At 39.5% G+C, this 18,376-nt stretch overlaps 1 protein-coding gene across 2 annotated transcripts in view; it reads left to right on the top strand.

The window, feature by feature from the left end:
* kcnc4 (potassium voltage-gated channel, Shaw-related subfamily, member 4) overlaps window positions 1–14,584 on the top strand; it is a 28,766-nt gene extending 14,182 nt beyond the window's left edge. The window contains exons 2-4 of one of the 2 annotated variants that reach the window (XM_023289725.3): window positions 5,621–6,557; window positions 7,436–7,612; window positions 12,876–14,584. In XM_023289725.3, the coding sequence (XP_023145493.1) occupies window positions 5,621–6,557; window positions 7,436–7,612; window positions 12,876–12,949 (1,188 nt within the window). In that variant the 3' untranslated portion in view covers window positions 12,950–14,584. Of the gene's footprint in view, window positions 1–5,620; window positions 6,558–7,435; window positions 7,613–12,872 lie in introns of both variants that reach the window. The other variant, XM_023289724.3, reaches the window with a different exon arrangement.
* The last annotated feature ends 3,792 nt before the right edge of the window (window positions 14,585–18,376 follow it).

Here is an 18,376-nt window from a genome sequence, read left to right as displayed (position 1 = left end):
ATCTCACTTGGAATGAGTTGATTGTAAGTAGGTGTTTGAGTACATAATATTTGACTGATATTAAACCATAAGTCCCTGTTAAACTTGTACTGCTTTCCATTAATCTGAATGTGTTGACTTTAGGTCTGAATGTGCACCCACAAATACCGCGAGTTCAGTTAGGTGATTTGGGGAAGACTTTTTACACATTTCAGGACTAATACTATTCCAAAAGCCTCTAAGAGAGCAAAAGACACAGTTTGTGAGGCAAAATCACATTTCCTTTGTTCGGCAACTTCAAATCTATTAGGCGACATGCTGAAATGAAGTCCATAATAATAGAATTATACTGCGATAAAAACAGGCATGAACGGTTCACCAGTAATGGATGCAAACTGGGTTTTATTTCACACAAGATCTTAACAGGAGCTGAAGTTCAGTTTGTTTCCTCCAACTACTTGTAGGACTTTTTCCTCTCTGTGTGTTAAATGTATGCAGGATTGACAACAAACTTTTCCGCCATTTTTCCTCTGCTGTAATATGATCATGGTCATAACTTTCCTTCGCTCACAGCTGAAGTCCCCCTGGTATTAGAGGTTTTTGTCAAAGTTTAGTTTAATTGAACTTTTGTGGCACGAAAGAGTGGAAAATCTATTCCATTATGGCTCTCACAGCTGCCCTAGAGAGTGCAGCTTCCTCATTAGAAATAATGACCTTCTGCTCTTCACCAGATTACACTAACAATGTGTGATTAAAGGTTTCGTGAAATGAGGAAGTATTGGATGTTGAGGATGGATGAATGGGTGAGAGGAAAAAGGGGGATGAACGTAGGAGGAGGATGTTGTTGGATTTAGTGACTGGTACCTGTTCAGAGAAAAATAAGAATACAGATTTATAAATGTTAAGTTGCTGTTGCTGGGAAGGTTCCTGTTATAATGTTATAATCATGCCTCTGGACTCTGAGGGTAACAGTTTTTTCTACAACAAACCAAATAAAACGTTAATGCCCTTGCAGTGGCAAATAGCTTTGGTTTTATTTGATTTGATTACATTAATGTTTAAGTTGAGATTTATAAGAAATATGTTAACTGCTACTGTGCAAAAGGAAGACTGCTGTTAAAAAGCACCTTATTTGTTTAAAGTGTTTGCAAACCAAATGTGATTGTATTTTTGTTCATATAGCAGTACTTTATAAATAAAAGTGTGGAATGCACTACTTTTAAATCCATTATTTAATTTTATGTATAAAATGCGATTAATCACAGAACACCATGCGATTAATCGTAGAACATCATGCGATTAATTTCAATGAAAAATTTGACTAGCATTTAAGCAACCTGGGAACACACTGGGCACCACAAGTGCTACTTATTACATTAAGCAGCAACTTACAGAACCAACAGAAATAGCTTATTAGAGCCACCCTCAAGATGACCTTAGTAGTCATCACACAGCTCGAGGAACACGACAAAGAGCCCAGTGTGTTGACTTAGTCTACAGTCTCCTCATATTTCAATCTGATTAAGCACTGGATGCACCAAAGCCAGCCTAATCCACAGAGGCCCCACCCCATATCCCACAGGAACCAAAGACTGCTGCCAACGTCATAGTTCCAGACACCAAAGAACACCCTAACAGATGTAATTACAAAGCATACATGTGGTCCAGAAGTAAATTTTCAGCCCCATCACAGAGGCTTATTAGAGGTAACTCCAGTTTCATTCCTTCAAATGTGTTTGTTCAGAGGTGGAAAGCAGAGAGTTGAATGTACTGGTTGGTTGCAGGGTGAGATGTGGAACTAGGAAGATGGCACAAACACCCAACATGTTACATCCTCTACATGCAGCTTCCTGCTGGCGGATATATAGAAGTGTTGTGTCACATAGCTAGCACATGCCTACACTCTTCCCAACAAATCTGGCAGTGAAAATGGGAAAATCTGCAAGTTATGTGTACATTTCGCTACTTTTAGCTCCATTAAATGTGTAAAAAGTTGGTTATTTTTCAGCCAGAGAAGCTGGTGTTGGTCTCAATACATAATGACAGTGGTATCAGACATTTTTACCCTTTTTTATTCATGAACTTGCATTGACACATTGATTATTGACTATGAATCAGCTCTTGCAAGATCCTTCTGCCGCAGCTTTCCTCTGATGTTTACACCAAGCTCCATTCAGGTTGTTATTCAGGATATTGTGGAGCATGAGCAGAACCCAGTGGTAGACTTTAAAGCCTGGAGGGGTTTGATAAAATACTGGGGTTATTTTTATTAATTGACTTTGGAAATTGAGGTGCTGCCGGTGAGGCCAGACGGTGTCGTTTGGTGGAGACCACCTTAATTATCTGCCGGTGACTCTGTGTCTGGTCATTTGTCTGGATCGTTCTCCAACAGGAAATCATGGAAGAGAGGACACAGTTGAAACATATTTTGTATCTGTATGAATGTATGTGTGTGCTGGATACAGAAATAGTGGTAAGTTAATGTTCTCTAAATAAAAGTTTTCATAAAAACACACACTGAATAAAAGATACTAGCAGATGCATTCACTGCTTCAAGTCCAAAAGTGAAAAATCTCGATTTTGTTGATGCTCGAAGGAAGTGATAAAATACTTTGGCATGGTTACAGTCCTCAGCCTCTGAAATGGACTAAATCGAATTCTAATCCACATGCTTTGGTTTTGTATTCATCGTGTTCATGGCTGCTGTGACTCCGGTAGAAGAGTGAGTTGTCCATTGACTGCAGGGTTGGTGGTTTGATCCTCAGACCTCCATGTGCTAAAGCGTCCTTGAGCAAGACACTGAACCCAAACTTGCTCCCATTGGCAGCCATTGGTGTAAAAATGCATGTATGAGTGAATGAAAGAGCACGTTTAATGCCACTGAGGTAGAACATTACTATCTACAGCAGGACTATAGATTCTCAGTCATCTAGGTCCTGGTGATCCTAAGAGCTTCAGAAAAAAGGCAACCGAACTTCTGTTTTTGGTTCTTGAAAACATTTCAAGTTCATCCAAGACGTTTCTTCAGTTCTAACCACTGATGGGAGATTTATAATGTAACCGCCAACTCACATGGCGAGGTGTGAATGGTTATGAACCTACCAGATGCATCAAGCCTGCATTAGAAGTACCTGATAAGTAGTGTTGTAGACCTCCTCCTTCTGTTTTTTCAGATAGCTGTTTCAGTTTAATATAGATGGATTCCTTCACTCCTCTCCTAAACCATCTGTCCAGAATGTGAAAATGACTGTCCCCAAATTAGTGTCCTGTGTCTGTTAGATGCAGATGGGCTGCTGAGTCTTGTCCTAAGGAGCTGGTTCTCCTGCAGTCACACCCCAAGACACGTGAGTTTAGGTTTGTTAATAGGCAATTAGCCATGTAAGTTGGATGTTGGGTGTGTCGGTACATATCTTGGATTAATCATCATTCACCTACAGCTGAAGTATGGCAGTGGATGGCAGTTGAAACCAGTTATCTTCTATATATACGGCTACTTCAAAAAGTTCTTGGTCTCACCCAGAAACAAGGGGCATAGCTCTAATTTTGGGGCATAACTGTTTACTATAAAGCCTTTTATCATTGACCACAAAAACTCAAATGTTTGAAGCAATCAAAGAAATAAGGAGAGCAAAGCTTCATGTTGGTTGCTGTTGCTCCAAGACGACGAATCCATCTATACAGAATCAGGTGGCACAAGCAGCCAAATGTGGCTTTGAACTGTTTATTCATGCACCTTACTCACAGTTTGACTTGTTTGTTTCCCAAACTGAAAACCCACTTGTTTGGTTGCTTTTGAGTAGAATCAGGAGGCTGAAGATGTGTCCTCCTTCTGGAAGGGATAGCGAAGCTTTAACAGCAGTGGAAAGTGTATTGAAGTTAAAGGAGACTATGTTGAAAATGATCCAAGAACACTCATTCTCCTCTGACTCACTCTAATGAGGACAAGAACTTTTTTTATTTAGTGTTTGTCTTGTTGTGATACACCCTGTAACGCCTCCCTCTGAGCTGCTCTTGAGGCAGATTTGAGGCTTCACCATTCTCCCTCTGGTCTTCATCTTCTCAGGGGATCAGAGCCGTGAGCACCTCAGAGATCCGTAGACACGAAGCTGACGAAGGTTGTCATGGTTCACATCTGCGCCTCGTCTGTTGCACTACGGTGATATGAACAGACATGGAGTTTTTTCACAAGTGTCCACTATCTCAGTGTTTACTCAGTGTTTAAACATGAATTGCATTTAGTTTGCTATTTTGCTAAACCACTATACTCTATTACCTGTGCAGTTTGTATTTCATGTTGTTTGTTCCGATGTGAATTAGTGTCCCCTATTGAGGTTTACATTCTTTATTTGTTTTTTGTAATCACTGGTCCAAAGACTATGAAGCTGATTCATATGTTAGATTGAGAGAAAATGGCTAAGTGCATGCAAGTTACAGGTACATATTTATCCAGCTGGGAGATTAGAAAGGTTGGAGAGGCATTACAATTTGTCCAGGGTTCAGTAAACACTAATGACAGATCATCTATGAGTAAGCACACAGCGATAGCACAAACACCGGCAGGCACTGCTATTGTTCTGGATCAGGTGATGCAGCCGCAACGTTCAGTTTCCCCTTGGGAATTGTAGAAGTTCTTTGACCCTCTGCTGCCTTTTGTTCGGGTTTTTTATTTTCAGCACAAATATTAGAACACTGTTAGATCTTGTTGTGTTTGTACAAAAGTGAACACTTACAGCAGAAGTCATGTTTCACTCACTGAACCGCAACAGGGGAAATTTGTCCAGAGTCTCGCCTCATTTTATCTCCATCATTAGACTATTTATCTTCTTTCTAATATATTTCTAAGTCAGTCTACATGGTAGCTCTATGCTGGTTTCGTAAGTCACAGTGTGAGCGCCCCCTGCTGTCTGTGCCTGGCAGAGTCCTATGTTAATGGAATCACGTTCTCTCTCAGCAGGATTCAGTCTCTGTGCTCACGGGAGTAATTGGTTTCAAATTGGTGTGTTTTTCTCTGAGAATCCTGTCTTCTGCTCTTTAAAATAATAAATAACAAACTTGTCCCACTTCAAACTAGAGCAGTTGTGGACAAATTATTTCCTGGCATGTCATGTGAGGAGACACAGTGGTGGTAGAACAAGCATTTGGCTGTTTTAGAGATATCCACATGCATGTTGTTCCCTTTGTGACATTTAATTCTTCAACATGCAAACTAACATTGCAATGATCAGTCACAATAAACTTAAACTGTTACTTTGAAATAATATTTCTTTGAGTCTTTGTTGTTTTTCCACTATCAGTTTGTTCATTCAGTAATTTTAGTTTTTGCTTATTGTCAATCAACTGACACACTCTGCCTCCCCGAGAAAAAAAATCCTTCAGAATATTCCACGTTAAAGAGCTGATTGGCATATCCATATCCGTACTGATGGTACTGTTTGAAGATAAAAAGAAGTCTTATAATATAATTACATACTGCATGGCTTGGGGGTAAAACTGGTTTACAGGAGGAACACTTCATGCAAACAAAGGTTTTAATAGAAGCTTTTCCATGTCTGAAAATGTGGTAACCTCAGTGTTGACTGCTAATTAATGGTTGAAAGACATAACATTGTACTGATAAACTATGATTTTCTGCCTCGTCCAGGGAGTCGCATTGGCCTCTCTCTTCTTCATCCTGGTGTCCATCACCACCTTCTGCCTGGAGACACACGAAGCCTTCAACGAACTGCAGACCCGGACGGAGCTGGTTGTCAAGGGCAACGTCACCGAAGAGGTGGAGAGGAGGGAGATGGTGACCAAACCAGTCCTCACGCTGGTGGAAGGCATCTGTGTCATCTGGTTCACGTTTGAATTCCTGGTGCGAATCATCTGTTGCCCAGACAAAGTCGTCTTCATTAAGAACACGCTCAACATCATTGACTTTGTGGCCATTCTGCCGTTCTACCTGGAGATGGGCCTGCGAGGACTTTCATCCAAAGCTGCCAGCGACGTGCTGGGCTTCCTCCGTGTGGTACGGTTTGTCCGGATCCTCCGGATCTTCAAACTGACGCGACATTTCGTCGGCCTTCGTGTTCTGGGTCACACTCTGAGGGCCAGCGTCAATGAGTTCCTCCTCCTCATCATCTTCTTGGCTTTGGGCGTTCTTATCTTCGCCACCATGATTTACTACGCCGAGCGAATCGGAGCCAAACCCGACGACCCCACCGGCTCCAACCACACACACTTCAAGAACATCCCCATCAGCTTCTGGTGGGCCGTGGTCACCATGACGACCCTGGGGTACGGAGACATGTATCCTCAGACGTGGCTGGGAATGATGGTGGGGGCTTTGTGTGCGCTGGCCGGCGTGCTCACCATCGCCATGCCCGTTCCCGTCATCGTCAATAACTTTGGGATGTACTATTCGCTGGCGATGGCCAAACAGAAGCTGCCAAAGAAGAAGAAGAAGCACAACCCGAACCCGGACGCTCCGACTGACTCCATCTCGTTTGGGAAGTCAGAGACGAACTCCCACAGAGACAGCACGCAGAGCGACACGTTTCCTCTGGCCGCTGAGGAGAGCATCAGCAGGAACCGCTCAGGTACCAGTGATTTGGGTCACTTCAAATTACAGAAGCAGGTGGTTGAGTTTTATTTGCTCAGTTTTCTGCTACGAGTCCAAAACAGTGGAGATGAATGGAGGTTTACTGGTGGCATTCACAGCACTGAAGAACTACTGAAAATTTACATAACAAACATGTCCTACTTACTCAAAATATTCCACACAGACACATATGTAGAGGCTTGATGCCAAATATTCTATAGAAAGCAGTGAGAACATTGTTTCTGAAAAGAGATTTTTAAATTCCAGAAAGACAATGTTGAATGAATTACAAATTTTCTGTAAATTTTGTCACCGGAACTAATAAAATATCCATTCACTTTCATTGCGTTGGAGGAAATCTTAAAGGGGAAACTGCAAACCAGTGTGAATTAAACCAAAGCTACACATCTGCAGTTGCGTACATGCCGTTACGGATGAGTTTGGATTTATTTATTTAGAAACGTTTTGGAAATTTGTGGAGCCATTTTACACTGTTACTGCTCCTAACTGTATTATTCGTTGGGTTTTTAATTTACAAACAATAGCCTGTTTATCCCGTTTTAATGGGATTTAATACGATTCATCCTATAGAACCCACATGATAAATATTTGAGTGGTCTGGAGCCACCATGTTTCCAGTCTTGTACTTTCTGAGGCATTTTTCAGAGTTTGCCTGATAGAGCAACTGGGCTTAATCATAAAGACAGTAACACACAGCGATCAAATTACTCTTCATAACATCTCTGTCAAATTGGATTTCATCACAGAAAAATACAGATTTTATGCAATATACCTCTGCCTTTTCCTTGGCCCTCGGGGGAGTCTCAGTAAAAGCTTTGGCATTTATGTGGCCATGTGTTTTTGTCTTCCTGTCAGACTCCAAACAGAACGGAGATGCAAATGTGGCCCTTTCAGAGGAGGAAGGCTGCAGCTTGACCCAGCCGCTGTCCCCCAGTGAAAAGTGGTCCTTGCGGTGCTCCAGAGGGCGAGACAAGAATAAGAAAGAGGGCACCTGCTTCCTGCTAACCTCTGGAGACCCCAACATCCACACTGGTAAGCTGCTGCAGTTTAGCTAGGAGAAGAAACACGAAGGCGGTCTCAGAAAACCACGTAATTATCTGGCTTATAGTCTGCAACTTGTCACTTTTATTCATTGCTTTTTTAGAATGAATTAACCCCCTGAACCCTGAAACACGCCGGTGGGTTTGAAAGACAGGTTATTTTACAAATTGGCAAGATTACACCATTAATCACAACAGAATAATTGTTGGAATTTTTCCATCAGAAAACTTAACACAATCTGAGCTTAACAGTTTGATATTTCATCAAAATAAACAGTCCCTCCAGGAAGATTGTTGTGGCTTAAAATGCCTGAATGATCATTTACTGTTGAATGAATCATATTTGGACATATCTGTCAGTGGATTTAAAAGTTAATTTCACATCCTGGCACACACATGTCACAACAGTCACATGACAAAAATTCTGGTATTTTTTTGGACAGAACTGGGTTGAACTGCAGGCGGTGTTTTCACACAGCAAACAGGAGATTAAAGATCTAAGTAGTGAAATACATAGATGCATATATAGTATGTAGAGCCACTGCTTTTTCCAGTGTATGTAACACCTATAGGGACTTGGAAAATGCTGTGCATGTACATATTTTTTATTTTTGTAAAATAGACAAATTTTTCAGGATTTATGGCATTGTCACATAAACATGCTACACAGACAACATTTTTAGTTCTTGCTACTTCTAGTCATGCTTGTGCTGTTTTCATATAGATGCAGAGAAGAAAATGTTTCAACACAAACCACAACTAATTAATATCCAGAGCAAATCTGCAAAAAATGCAAAAAAAAGTCCACCCTTAATCCCTGATGATAACTTATTTACCTGCAGCAACCTTCAATACAACAGTGAAATATGTTTTCTTCATTATTTGGGACACCTGTTGTTATATATTGTTGGTTATTTCAATGATTATAGAAACCATATTTAATAATAAATTATGTAAAATATCCAAATACAGGATAATATCGCTGCTGCAGGTGTAGTGTAAATATGAAATAGATAAAAATCTTGTGTTATGAGCTTTAAAGATGATTTTTAGTGGAGTTTTTTTCGGCTACCTCTGCACAAAGCTGGAGTGTCTGTTTCCTGCTGATTCCAATCTTTGTGATAAGCCAAGCAAGCACAAAGCTCAGCTCATGCTTGTAATTGGTATAAACAGTAGTTAAATAAATGAGTAGTTTAAGAACCACGGGGAAGTTCAGAATCAGACAATTCTCTCTATTTTTACAGTTTCTGGCTCCGTTAAAAGATATCAAAGCTTTAACAGGATCCTTGCACTAAAGGAAACACAGATATTCACAACACTCACAAGCCTCATAGTGCAAGCAATATGCAGTTATTTTTATAGAAAAATAAGGAGTCAATACTGACATGCAACAAAATGTTAGAAAAATGAATAAAACAGAAAATGGTGATCATTACAAATGCAGCTGCTTTTAGATCATCTAACAATTTAACAAGACTTTTTATCTGCTCCAGTTTAAATGGATGAGCTGCTGCTGGGATGCTGCTCAAACAGAGGCTCTAAAGCACTTTTTCTAAGAACCCACACCCTAAAATACAAGACAGCTTTTAAAACAAACTCATCCAAACTCTGACCATTAGTTTGTGTGGAAAGACCAACACTATGCAGCTGCATGATCACAACAAAAACCTTCCTCATCGTCCATCGAAGGAGAAAAAGACACATCTGTATTCTAAATATCTTCACACATCTATTAAAAAGTTCTATTTTTCTCATAATTTCAATTTTCTGTTCCTGTCATAGTTTCTGCTGTTTGACCACACAACACCACCGTTCAACTGGTGTTTGCTGGAAAACGTCTCATCTCTCCTGACACCTACAAGTGACTAAAGGCAGTTTTCTGTCATTATTTACTACTCAGATCAATAGGAAATCAATGGAGGAGCTTTGTAGCACTAATTGCATCATCTGTCTGTCTGAGTGAAAAAGCTTTCTTTGCATAGTGCTTCAGTTAGTAGTAACACGGAACAACGTCTTTTGTCTAAATATGTAAGTTAAAGCCCCAAATAGTTGGTTAAGTTGGATTCATTCATCTTGAGACATAGACAGGATTACAGATTTAACCCTTGTGTCGTTCTGCGGGTCAAAATTGAGCCGTGTTACAGTTTGAAAAAGGGGGAAAAAAATATATATTTTCACAGTGAAACTTCTGATGTCCACATTTTCAACATTTTTGGGAAATCTTTGAACATTTTTTGATGGAAAAAAAGAAGTGTTAAAAATGTTTCTTTAGGAAAATTCACAAAAAAAACAACCAAAATCCAGCAAATTTTGTTGGATTTTGGTTGATTTTTAATGTGAATGTTTTTAAAGAAAATATTAGAAGTTTTACTGATATATATGTAATCATTTTAGATATTTTTAGGATTTTTTTGGAAGATTTTTACTCATTTTTTGAAAATATTTACAAGAATGTTCTTGCCAGTAAAATTTTTAAAGGGAAACTTTTAAGGAATTATTGGAATTTTCTTCCTGAAGGTTTTGCTAATTTTCAAAAATTTGGGGAATTTTTTTGCTGAATTTTTGGATTTTTTTTCAGACAAGGAAACAATATTTTTTGATGCCCATTAATGAGGACAACAGGAGGGTTAAGCAGCAGATTTTAATCATGCAACAGCAATATTCCATTAGTCTCCTACAATTCTCTCAAATTGCCATCAGCCTGCCGTCTCTCTCTCTGCTTGAATGGCAGCTGGATCCCACATCTGAGCTTCCCAAAGTACCCAGAAGCCCCTTGTGAGAAGAGGCTCTATATTTGGCAGCCGTGGATTCATTCCTGACATCCTGGAGCACAAATCCCACCCAGTCGACATCCTGGCTCTGGTCTGCAAACAGCCCAGCGACACTGAAGGTGTTTTCCTGCAAAGCTGCACTTTCGCCCCGAGAAGCATTTCACTAGCAGAGCTCATTTGCACATCACTGTTGAGGAAAAAAACAACACATAAATGGGGCACTTACTGTAGCTTGGCTCCTGTGAGAGCAAATACCCCCTGTTTTTTTCCTTCTTTATTCTTTCAACAACCCATTACAAGGAAATTGTATTTGAGCGTATTTCCTGAAAGCCTCATCAGTCCTTAAATGTGTTGCGTGACATAAATTGGTGCAGGTTAATGGCATGTTGTGACATGCACAAAACACACTGGGTTGTATTTGTCAGATAAATAGGAGGAAGAGATGTTTTTCTGGATGTGTTGTTGCACTCAGGAGAAGACAGAATCTGTCATGAGAAAGACTCAAGCACAGAGACACCGTCCTGCATGTTGAGCTTTCTAATAATACCGAATGATCTGCTCATGAGATCTACATGCGAGCTGATCGCACAGACAAAATCAATGGAGAGCTGAGCAAAGCCAGAACACCTCAAAACTAATCTTTGAGGCAGAGAGGAGGGAGGGAGTAATTCAATCCTGAACTCTGTATCTGGTGAGCATGTGCATAACAACATCCCGGGCTATTAGAGGGGAATATCACGCATACACAACACATTTGAGCCGCACATTATCTGCAAAAAGGGTTCAAGTGGACTTTCAGTGTTTCCCAACAATCTAAAAAAATCAAAAGCTCCTTGTTTTTTGCACAGCATGCAGAAAGCTGCCTCTGTGATTCCTGCCGTTTTGAGCTGGTTTGATAGAAATAGATTATGACTCAGTGGCTCTGCTCTTTAGAGATTTGCCCATCGGGGATGGTGTTGGTTAATTCCAGGGTTACAGGGTGGAAGGTACGAGGGATGTTTCATCAGTGCAGGAAACGGAGAAAAAGGACAGGTGGGTCTGAAAAGCTTGATATTTTTTAAAACTCAACAAAATTATACCATTTGTCAGAGCCAGACTTTGTAAAGACTGAAAAACATCCAACAATCCTTCAACCATTTGTGTCGTTCCATCAGAAGGTTATCAGTGGCAGGAAATGGTCGCCTGCCCCGTTGAAGTGATTGAGGTCGCAGCGGGGAGCCTGTCATAGTATGAGCATGTGCTGTTACCATTCATACATGAACAAATATTAACAGTGTCCAAGTCAAAGTGGCATGGTGTCTGCAGTGTGACGACCAGCGGCTCTATGCAGTGTGTGTCATGTGCATAATGGTGCGGCAAACGCTTCAACTGCTGCAATAGGAAGCAGCAGGCGGATATGCAGGCGAGTGGAGGAGAAAGGTTTCCGATGGACCTCCATATTCCCCAGAGACTTCTTTGGATGATTGCCACTAATAGGTTTCCATTAACAACATGGACGGCCAAAGCGAAGTCTCCTGCTGACTGCTGGAGTTCAAAGATTTTTTCATTATAAAGAGCTGTTTTTAGTGAATAATTGCAATCATTGAGTGCTTCTGCTGCTCAAGGATTAACTCTTAGCTGTAGTACACTGTAAATAAAAAGAAAATTGTTGTTTTTACGGCAAAATTCCGGCAGCTGTGGTTGCCAGCATGATACCGTAAAATTACAGTAAAACACTTTCTACTTTTACAGTAAAGAAATGTATTGATATTGTTGATTTTAGGGTTAAAAAATGCGCTTCATTCCATATTTTACTGTATATTTATTATAAATATTACAGCATTTTTCCATTATCAGCACAACAGTTAGTGTATTTAACATTAAATATAGGTTGTTTTTTTTTTAGCAAAAATTGTGGTTAAAGCTGTCATAAGTATTAAAGCATATGTTCATTTTAACACAAAAGTACATCAATTTGACTGGTAATAAACAGTTTTTTTTATTTTTATTTTTTACATGTAGTAAATGCAGAAATTGCCATGTTACTTGTTATAAATATTACAGCATGCCTCTGTTATCAACACAGCAATATGTACATTTAGCTGTGAAAAACTGTATTCTTTTCGAGAATTAAATGCAAAAATTACAGTATTGTTATACATATTACGGCATTTTTCCATTAAAAACTGTGCCAGTCGGGAAATGTACTTTTTCAAGAGAAAAAAAAATCTAAAAAACACACTTTTTTCTTTATTAACCTATTTACGGTGATTCAGTGCTATATAAACTGCATCAAACTGTTTTAGAGTTTACAGATTTTTACCATCATGGTTTGTCAGTTTTTCAGCAAACGTTTTTTTACTGCGTATATTCAGTGTTGCAGCTGGAGGCCTGAACAGTACGTTCCACTGCTTCAGAAGGTTTTCACACTCCAGGTCTGTTCTCTTGCTCACATGATAATTTACTGTGTTTCCTTGCGTTTCTGTCCTTTGTGTTTCCTAGCAGAGAGCTGCACAGACATCCTCGCCGCCACTGGGAACTACGCTCAGCCGGAGGTCACCACTCTCACCAGATGCTGATCGGCTATGAAAAGGAGAAAGAGCACGAGTTACATTTTTTTCTTCCTGAATGAACTGCAGACCGGATTCTTTTAAATCAGGATGAGATCTTTTTCTTTTGTCGCCTCGTCCGTCCGAAACCCTCCGATAGAAAATCAGCTGCATAGCGGACTCATCTTATGTAAACTCATTTACATGTTACGAAGCGTTTCTGCATGTTTTGCATGATCAAGGACCGTATGATGTGCTACTAACGACTGGCTCATATATTTATCATTGTCTCCGAGGCCCCGAAGGCACCTTGTTATGTTCATATAAAGACACAGTTTTCTTCTAAATTGTGTTTTTTTCCACTGGTTTCAATGACATCGTATACTTCAGTGCACCAGTCAGGTTTGAGCAACATGTAACTCATATCTGATGGATCAATTAAATCTAATTAAACTACTTCTGCACAGCCCCAATGATGCAGATAAGCTGAGTTTTGTGTCTTAAACGCTCAATAAAGATGTCAACTTTGAGTGTGACTTAGATGTAAATATTCAGTGTTCTAGAAATAGATTTAAGATTCATTTGGAAGTGAGTCGTAATGTTTGTTCATGAGATATTTCATTTGTTGTGGGATTCTTGTTTGTTATTTTAAACTAAATTTTTAACCCAAACACACATTATTTGGATTATTGTCTATAAATCCTGCAGAATAAGTGTCCCCAAACTTGTGAATATACATAAACTGTTACTGTGAAAATAGGATGAAATACGTGAAAACTTGAAAATTCATCATTCGATTTTTCTGCCTTTTGTCGTGCCACTACTTCTTAAACACTGACCACAGGGAAACATGCAGATATTTTGATGTAAATTCTGCTCAGCCAACGTTGTTTGTAAATGCTTGTACAATAAGAGAGTTTAACAAAAGAAGAAAGGGGGAAAAAATCAATGGAGCAGTATTGTCAGTCTATTACATTAGCTGTATACAACTGATGCATCATTACTGGTTGAGTCAGGACCAAATGTAGACTCTATTAGATTACATGGTGGATTTTCAGTACACGTTAGTAAAAATACAGAGTACAACGCCATCAGTTCCACTTGTGCCTCATGTTGAGTAATGGAGTTTAAATGTGTGCAGTAATGTAATCGGATTTGTTCCTTAACACTTCTGTTGGATATCGGAGGGGAGAAGCAGGAGGAGTGTGGGTTTCTTTTGCTCATAGAATATATTCCTCATGGTCTACCATAGTGGCCTTATGTTCAATAAACAAAGGGGAGGTTCATTTTATCGTCATTAGATTAATTCTGTAGAAGCACAGCTGTATGTATGTAGCACTGTACGATATTGTAGATCATCCTTTCTCCACTGTATATGACGTGTATGCACCGAGAAATAGCTGTTAATCAACAATGAAAGACTTTTATTTTGATAATCCGCCTTTTTAGCCTCATTTCTTGCTTTCCCCCCTTGTTGTATATATTCAAATGTGACGGACAAGGACACAGTAAACCGGTTTAATATTCCCCCTTTATGGATTGTATAGATGGATTTTAACTGTCAGATGTTGTGTGAGTGTGTGTGGGTGTGTGCGAGTGTGTGATGTTATATCATGTAGGCATGTGTTTCTATGCAGAAAGACGAATAAAATCCATTTCTTCCCCCCCGGTGTTGAAGATAAGTTGTTCTAAGGCATTCATTCACAGATTACAGTGTGGAATCTACAGGCATTTAACAGATTCTGTAAAAACTTCAAAGCACAACTGCTGCAAACAACAATCACATGGCAGAACTAGGTTGAACTGCAGGCAGTGTTTATACAGAGAAGCAAATATAAGTAGTAAAATATATATAGTATGTAGAGCCACCTTTTCTCAGCATGGACAACATCTGTAGGTACTTGTACATGTCCATATTTTTCAATGCTTGTAGAATAAAATCATTCTTTCTTTGTGCAGTGCATAATAGCACCAGATTTATAGAATTTCAAATTTACAACAGTACTCAAACTGCTTATGTCTTTCCAACTTAACACAATCCTATCTTTAAATAGTGAATAAAATCATGTTGTTTTTGTTTAAAATCATTATTCTATATGTATCAGGCATTTACCAGGTTCTGTAAAACAAGAAAAAGAAACTGCACAACCACAAGTTTCAGGGATTATTTATGCACAACTCAGTTGAACTGCAGGCAGTGTTTATACGGAGCAGACAGAAGATGAGTATGGAAACAAATTGAATTAGTAAAATCTCTATAGTATGTACAGCCAGCTTTTCTCAGCATTGACAGCATCTGTAGGCACTGGCACGTGTTTTCACAGATGTTCTTGTTCATTCACAGGTTGCATTGTGAAATATGCAGTTTTTTTTTTCATTAAACTCCTCAGTTTGCTGCTGCTCCTGTGTTATCTACTGTACGGCTATTTATAGACCAAACCAGCAGACTACACAAGTGCAGTCTGCTGGTTGATGTTGTGCCGGTTCAAAGCGGTGCAACGTTGCAGCTGCGCCTCCATCATTATGTACCAAAGGTGTAGATGACACACAGAACACATCTCCATGGAGATTTGGGATGACAGGCAACACTAATTACCGCTCAGCTGCCTCCGTCTCCCCCACTCCCTCTGTTTGTCACATGCAACGACACACCGCTTTCACTCACATCTCCACAGTCACCTCAGTGCATCATCGCTGGATGATCAGGGAGATGTTGTGCACCGTGGTGATGAAGAAGAAAGGGAGGAGGAGGGGGGAATGCAAGATGTCATGGCTGAGTCTGAACCATCAGTGAAAAGCATCACGTGTGTTTTTGGAGAGTTTAATGTGGACTGAGACGCTGACAAGATGAAGAAGAGGCTTTTATTCTGTATTTCTGCAAATTAAGTGTTCGTTTGAGTGAAAGCGCGCAAAGAAATATTCAGCTCATCTCCACAAATTGGCAACTTATATAATTTATATGCATAACCTGGATGTTTGGCAGAAGAATTTTACTTGAAGACTTTTTTCATAAGTGAGGCACATTAAAGATCATTCCACTCACCTCTAGAGATGTCTGGTTATACAGACTGTTTGGAATTTTGTTGTTACGTTTTTGAAACATTATCTTCAGACACTAACATTATCATAATTATTACATTTTACATGATTGTTTAGTGTACTGTTACAAATGAGAGACAACCTTGTTTTTGCTGCTTGTGCATCGTGTATGATTGTCCTGTGTCTTGTTTAAGTTGTGTTAAATCAAAAAGCACAAAATAAAGTTCTATAAAATATTTTTTTTTTCAAATGCTTCTCTTTCCAGATTACTCAGAATATTTACAGTTAGGTCCAAAAATATTTGGACAGAGACAAAGTTTTTCTAGTTTTGGTTCTGTATGGTACCACAATGAATTTTAAATGGAACAATTCAGATGCGGTTGAAGTTCAAATTTCAGCTTTAATTCAGTGGGTTGAACAAAAAGATTGCATAAAAATGTGAGGAACTAAAGCATTTTTAAACACAATCGCTTCATTTCAGGGGCTCTAAAGTAAATTGGACAAATTAAATAACTGAAAATAAAATGTTCATTTCTAGTACTTGGTTGAAAACCCTTTGCTGGCAATGACTGCCTCAAGTCTTAAAGTCTTGGGCCTTTCTTTCTGAAGTTTAGTCTTTAACAGGTGAAATATTCAGTTGGGTTGAGATCAGGTGACTGATGTGCCCATTCAAGAATATTCCACTTCTTTGCTTTAATAAAGTCCTGGGTTGCATTGGCTGTATGTTTTGGGTCATTGTCCATCTGCATTATGAAACGCCGCCCAATCAATCTGGCTGCATTTGGATGGATTTGAGCCATCAGTACGTCTTTGAATGCCTCAGAATTCCTCCGGCTGGTTCTGTCCTGTGTCACATCATCAATAAACACCAGTGACCCATCACACCAGCTCCGCCATGCTTTAAAGATGATGTGATTTGCTTTGGATCATGAGCTGTATCACTCCCTCTCCATACTTTTTTCTTGCCATCATTCTCGTAGAGGTTGATCTTGGTTTCATCTGTCCAAAGAATGTTCTTCCAGAACTGTGCTGGCTTTTTTCTTAGATTTTTTTTTAGGAAAGTCCAGCCTTTCTGTTCTTTTGTATTGGACCATGCAGTGAACCCTCTGGATTTACTCTCATGCAGTATTCTCTTTATGATAGACTTGGACGATGACACGCCTACCTCCTGGAGAGTGTCTTTAACTTGGTTGGCTGTTGTGAAGGGGTTTCTCTTCACCATGGAAATGGTTCTGTGATCGTCCACCACTGTTGTCTTCCGTGGACTTCCAGGTCTTTTCACCAGTGCTTTCTTTTTTTCTTTCTCAGGATGAACCAAACTGTAGATTTTGCCATTCCTAATATTGTAACAGTTTCGCGGATGGGTTTTTTCTGTTTTCTCAGCTTAAGGACGGCTTGTTTCACCTGCATGGAGAGCTCCTTTGACCGCATGTTGTCTTCACAGGAAAATCCTCCAAATGCAAGCACCACACCTCAAATCAACTCCAGGCCTTTTATATGTTTAATTGGTGATGACATAATGAAGGAATTGTCCACACCTGCCCATGAAATGACCTTTTTGTCAATTGTACAATTACTTTTGGTCCCTTTTAAAATAGGCTGACACATGTTAAGGAGCTGAAATTCCTTAACCCTTCATCCAATTTGAATGTCGATACCCTCAAATGACAGCTGAGAGTCTGCACTTTCTATCCATTATATAACTATAATTGGAATATGTTTCATTTAACAAGTAAAAAAAAACAACAAACTTGTGTCAGTGTCCAAATATATATGGACCTAACTGTAATTAAGGAGATTTCATGGGTGCTGCTTCTTCAGTGGAAAGTCTCAGTCAGGGTTTTGCTAATTTCTGTTGCTCTGCATGATTTGTGGAAGCTTTTGTTGCCATTTTTTTGTCTCATATCTGTATTTCATTACCTGTCGCTGTTTTAAGACCAATTTTTCCTCTTTTTCTAACATGCAAGAAGACATTTAAATATAAGTCATCAACGTTTAGAAAACGAAAAGAAAAGCAGCTAATTAGTCTTCAGTGGGACAGAATCATTGTTTTCCTCTTTGCAACACATTTGCATTAATTCCACCTTAATCCATGCAGCCACTGCAAGAACAAAGCAAACATTCATGCTGCCATTTCTACTATTCAAATGAAGCCTTTAGTGCATTTTTTTTAATGGGAGATGCTGCTGTGAGGTTTGCCAGGCTGTGGATTGACGGACTGCATGCAGTGATGGATGAACGTGTTTCCAGATAAACTGTCCTTTAACGTTGGTCGTTTTTGCCTCAGTCTGACTTAAATGCCACGTTCATACATCACAGGAATCCTCATAATCACAACTGAGGCCACTTTACTGGTGTAGCAGCACTGGAGATAACATACAACCTGAATTATCTCTGCACCTCCTCGGGGAAATACCA

The sequence above is a fragment of the Amphiprion ocellaris genome, chromosome 8 (assembly GCF_022539595.1).
Source record: "Amphiprion ocellaris isolate individual 3 ecotype Okinawa chromosome 8, ASM2253959v1, whole genome shotgun sequence".
NCBI classification, from domain to species: domain Eukaryota; kingdom Metazoa; phylum Chordata; class Actinopteri; family Pomacentridae; genus Amphiprion; species Amphiprion ocellaris.
This window is presented reverse-complemented; position numbering and strand designations above follow the sequence as displayed.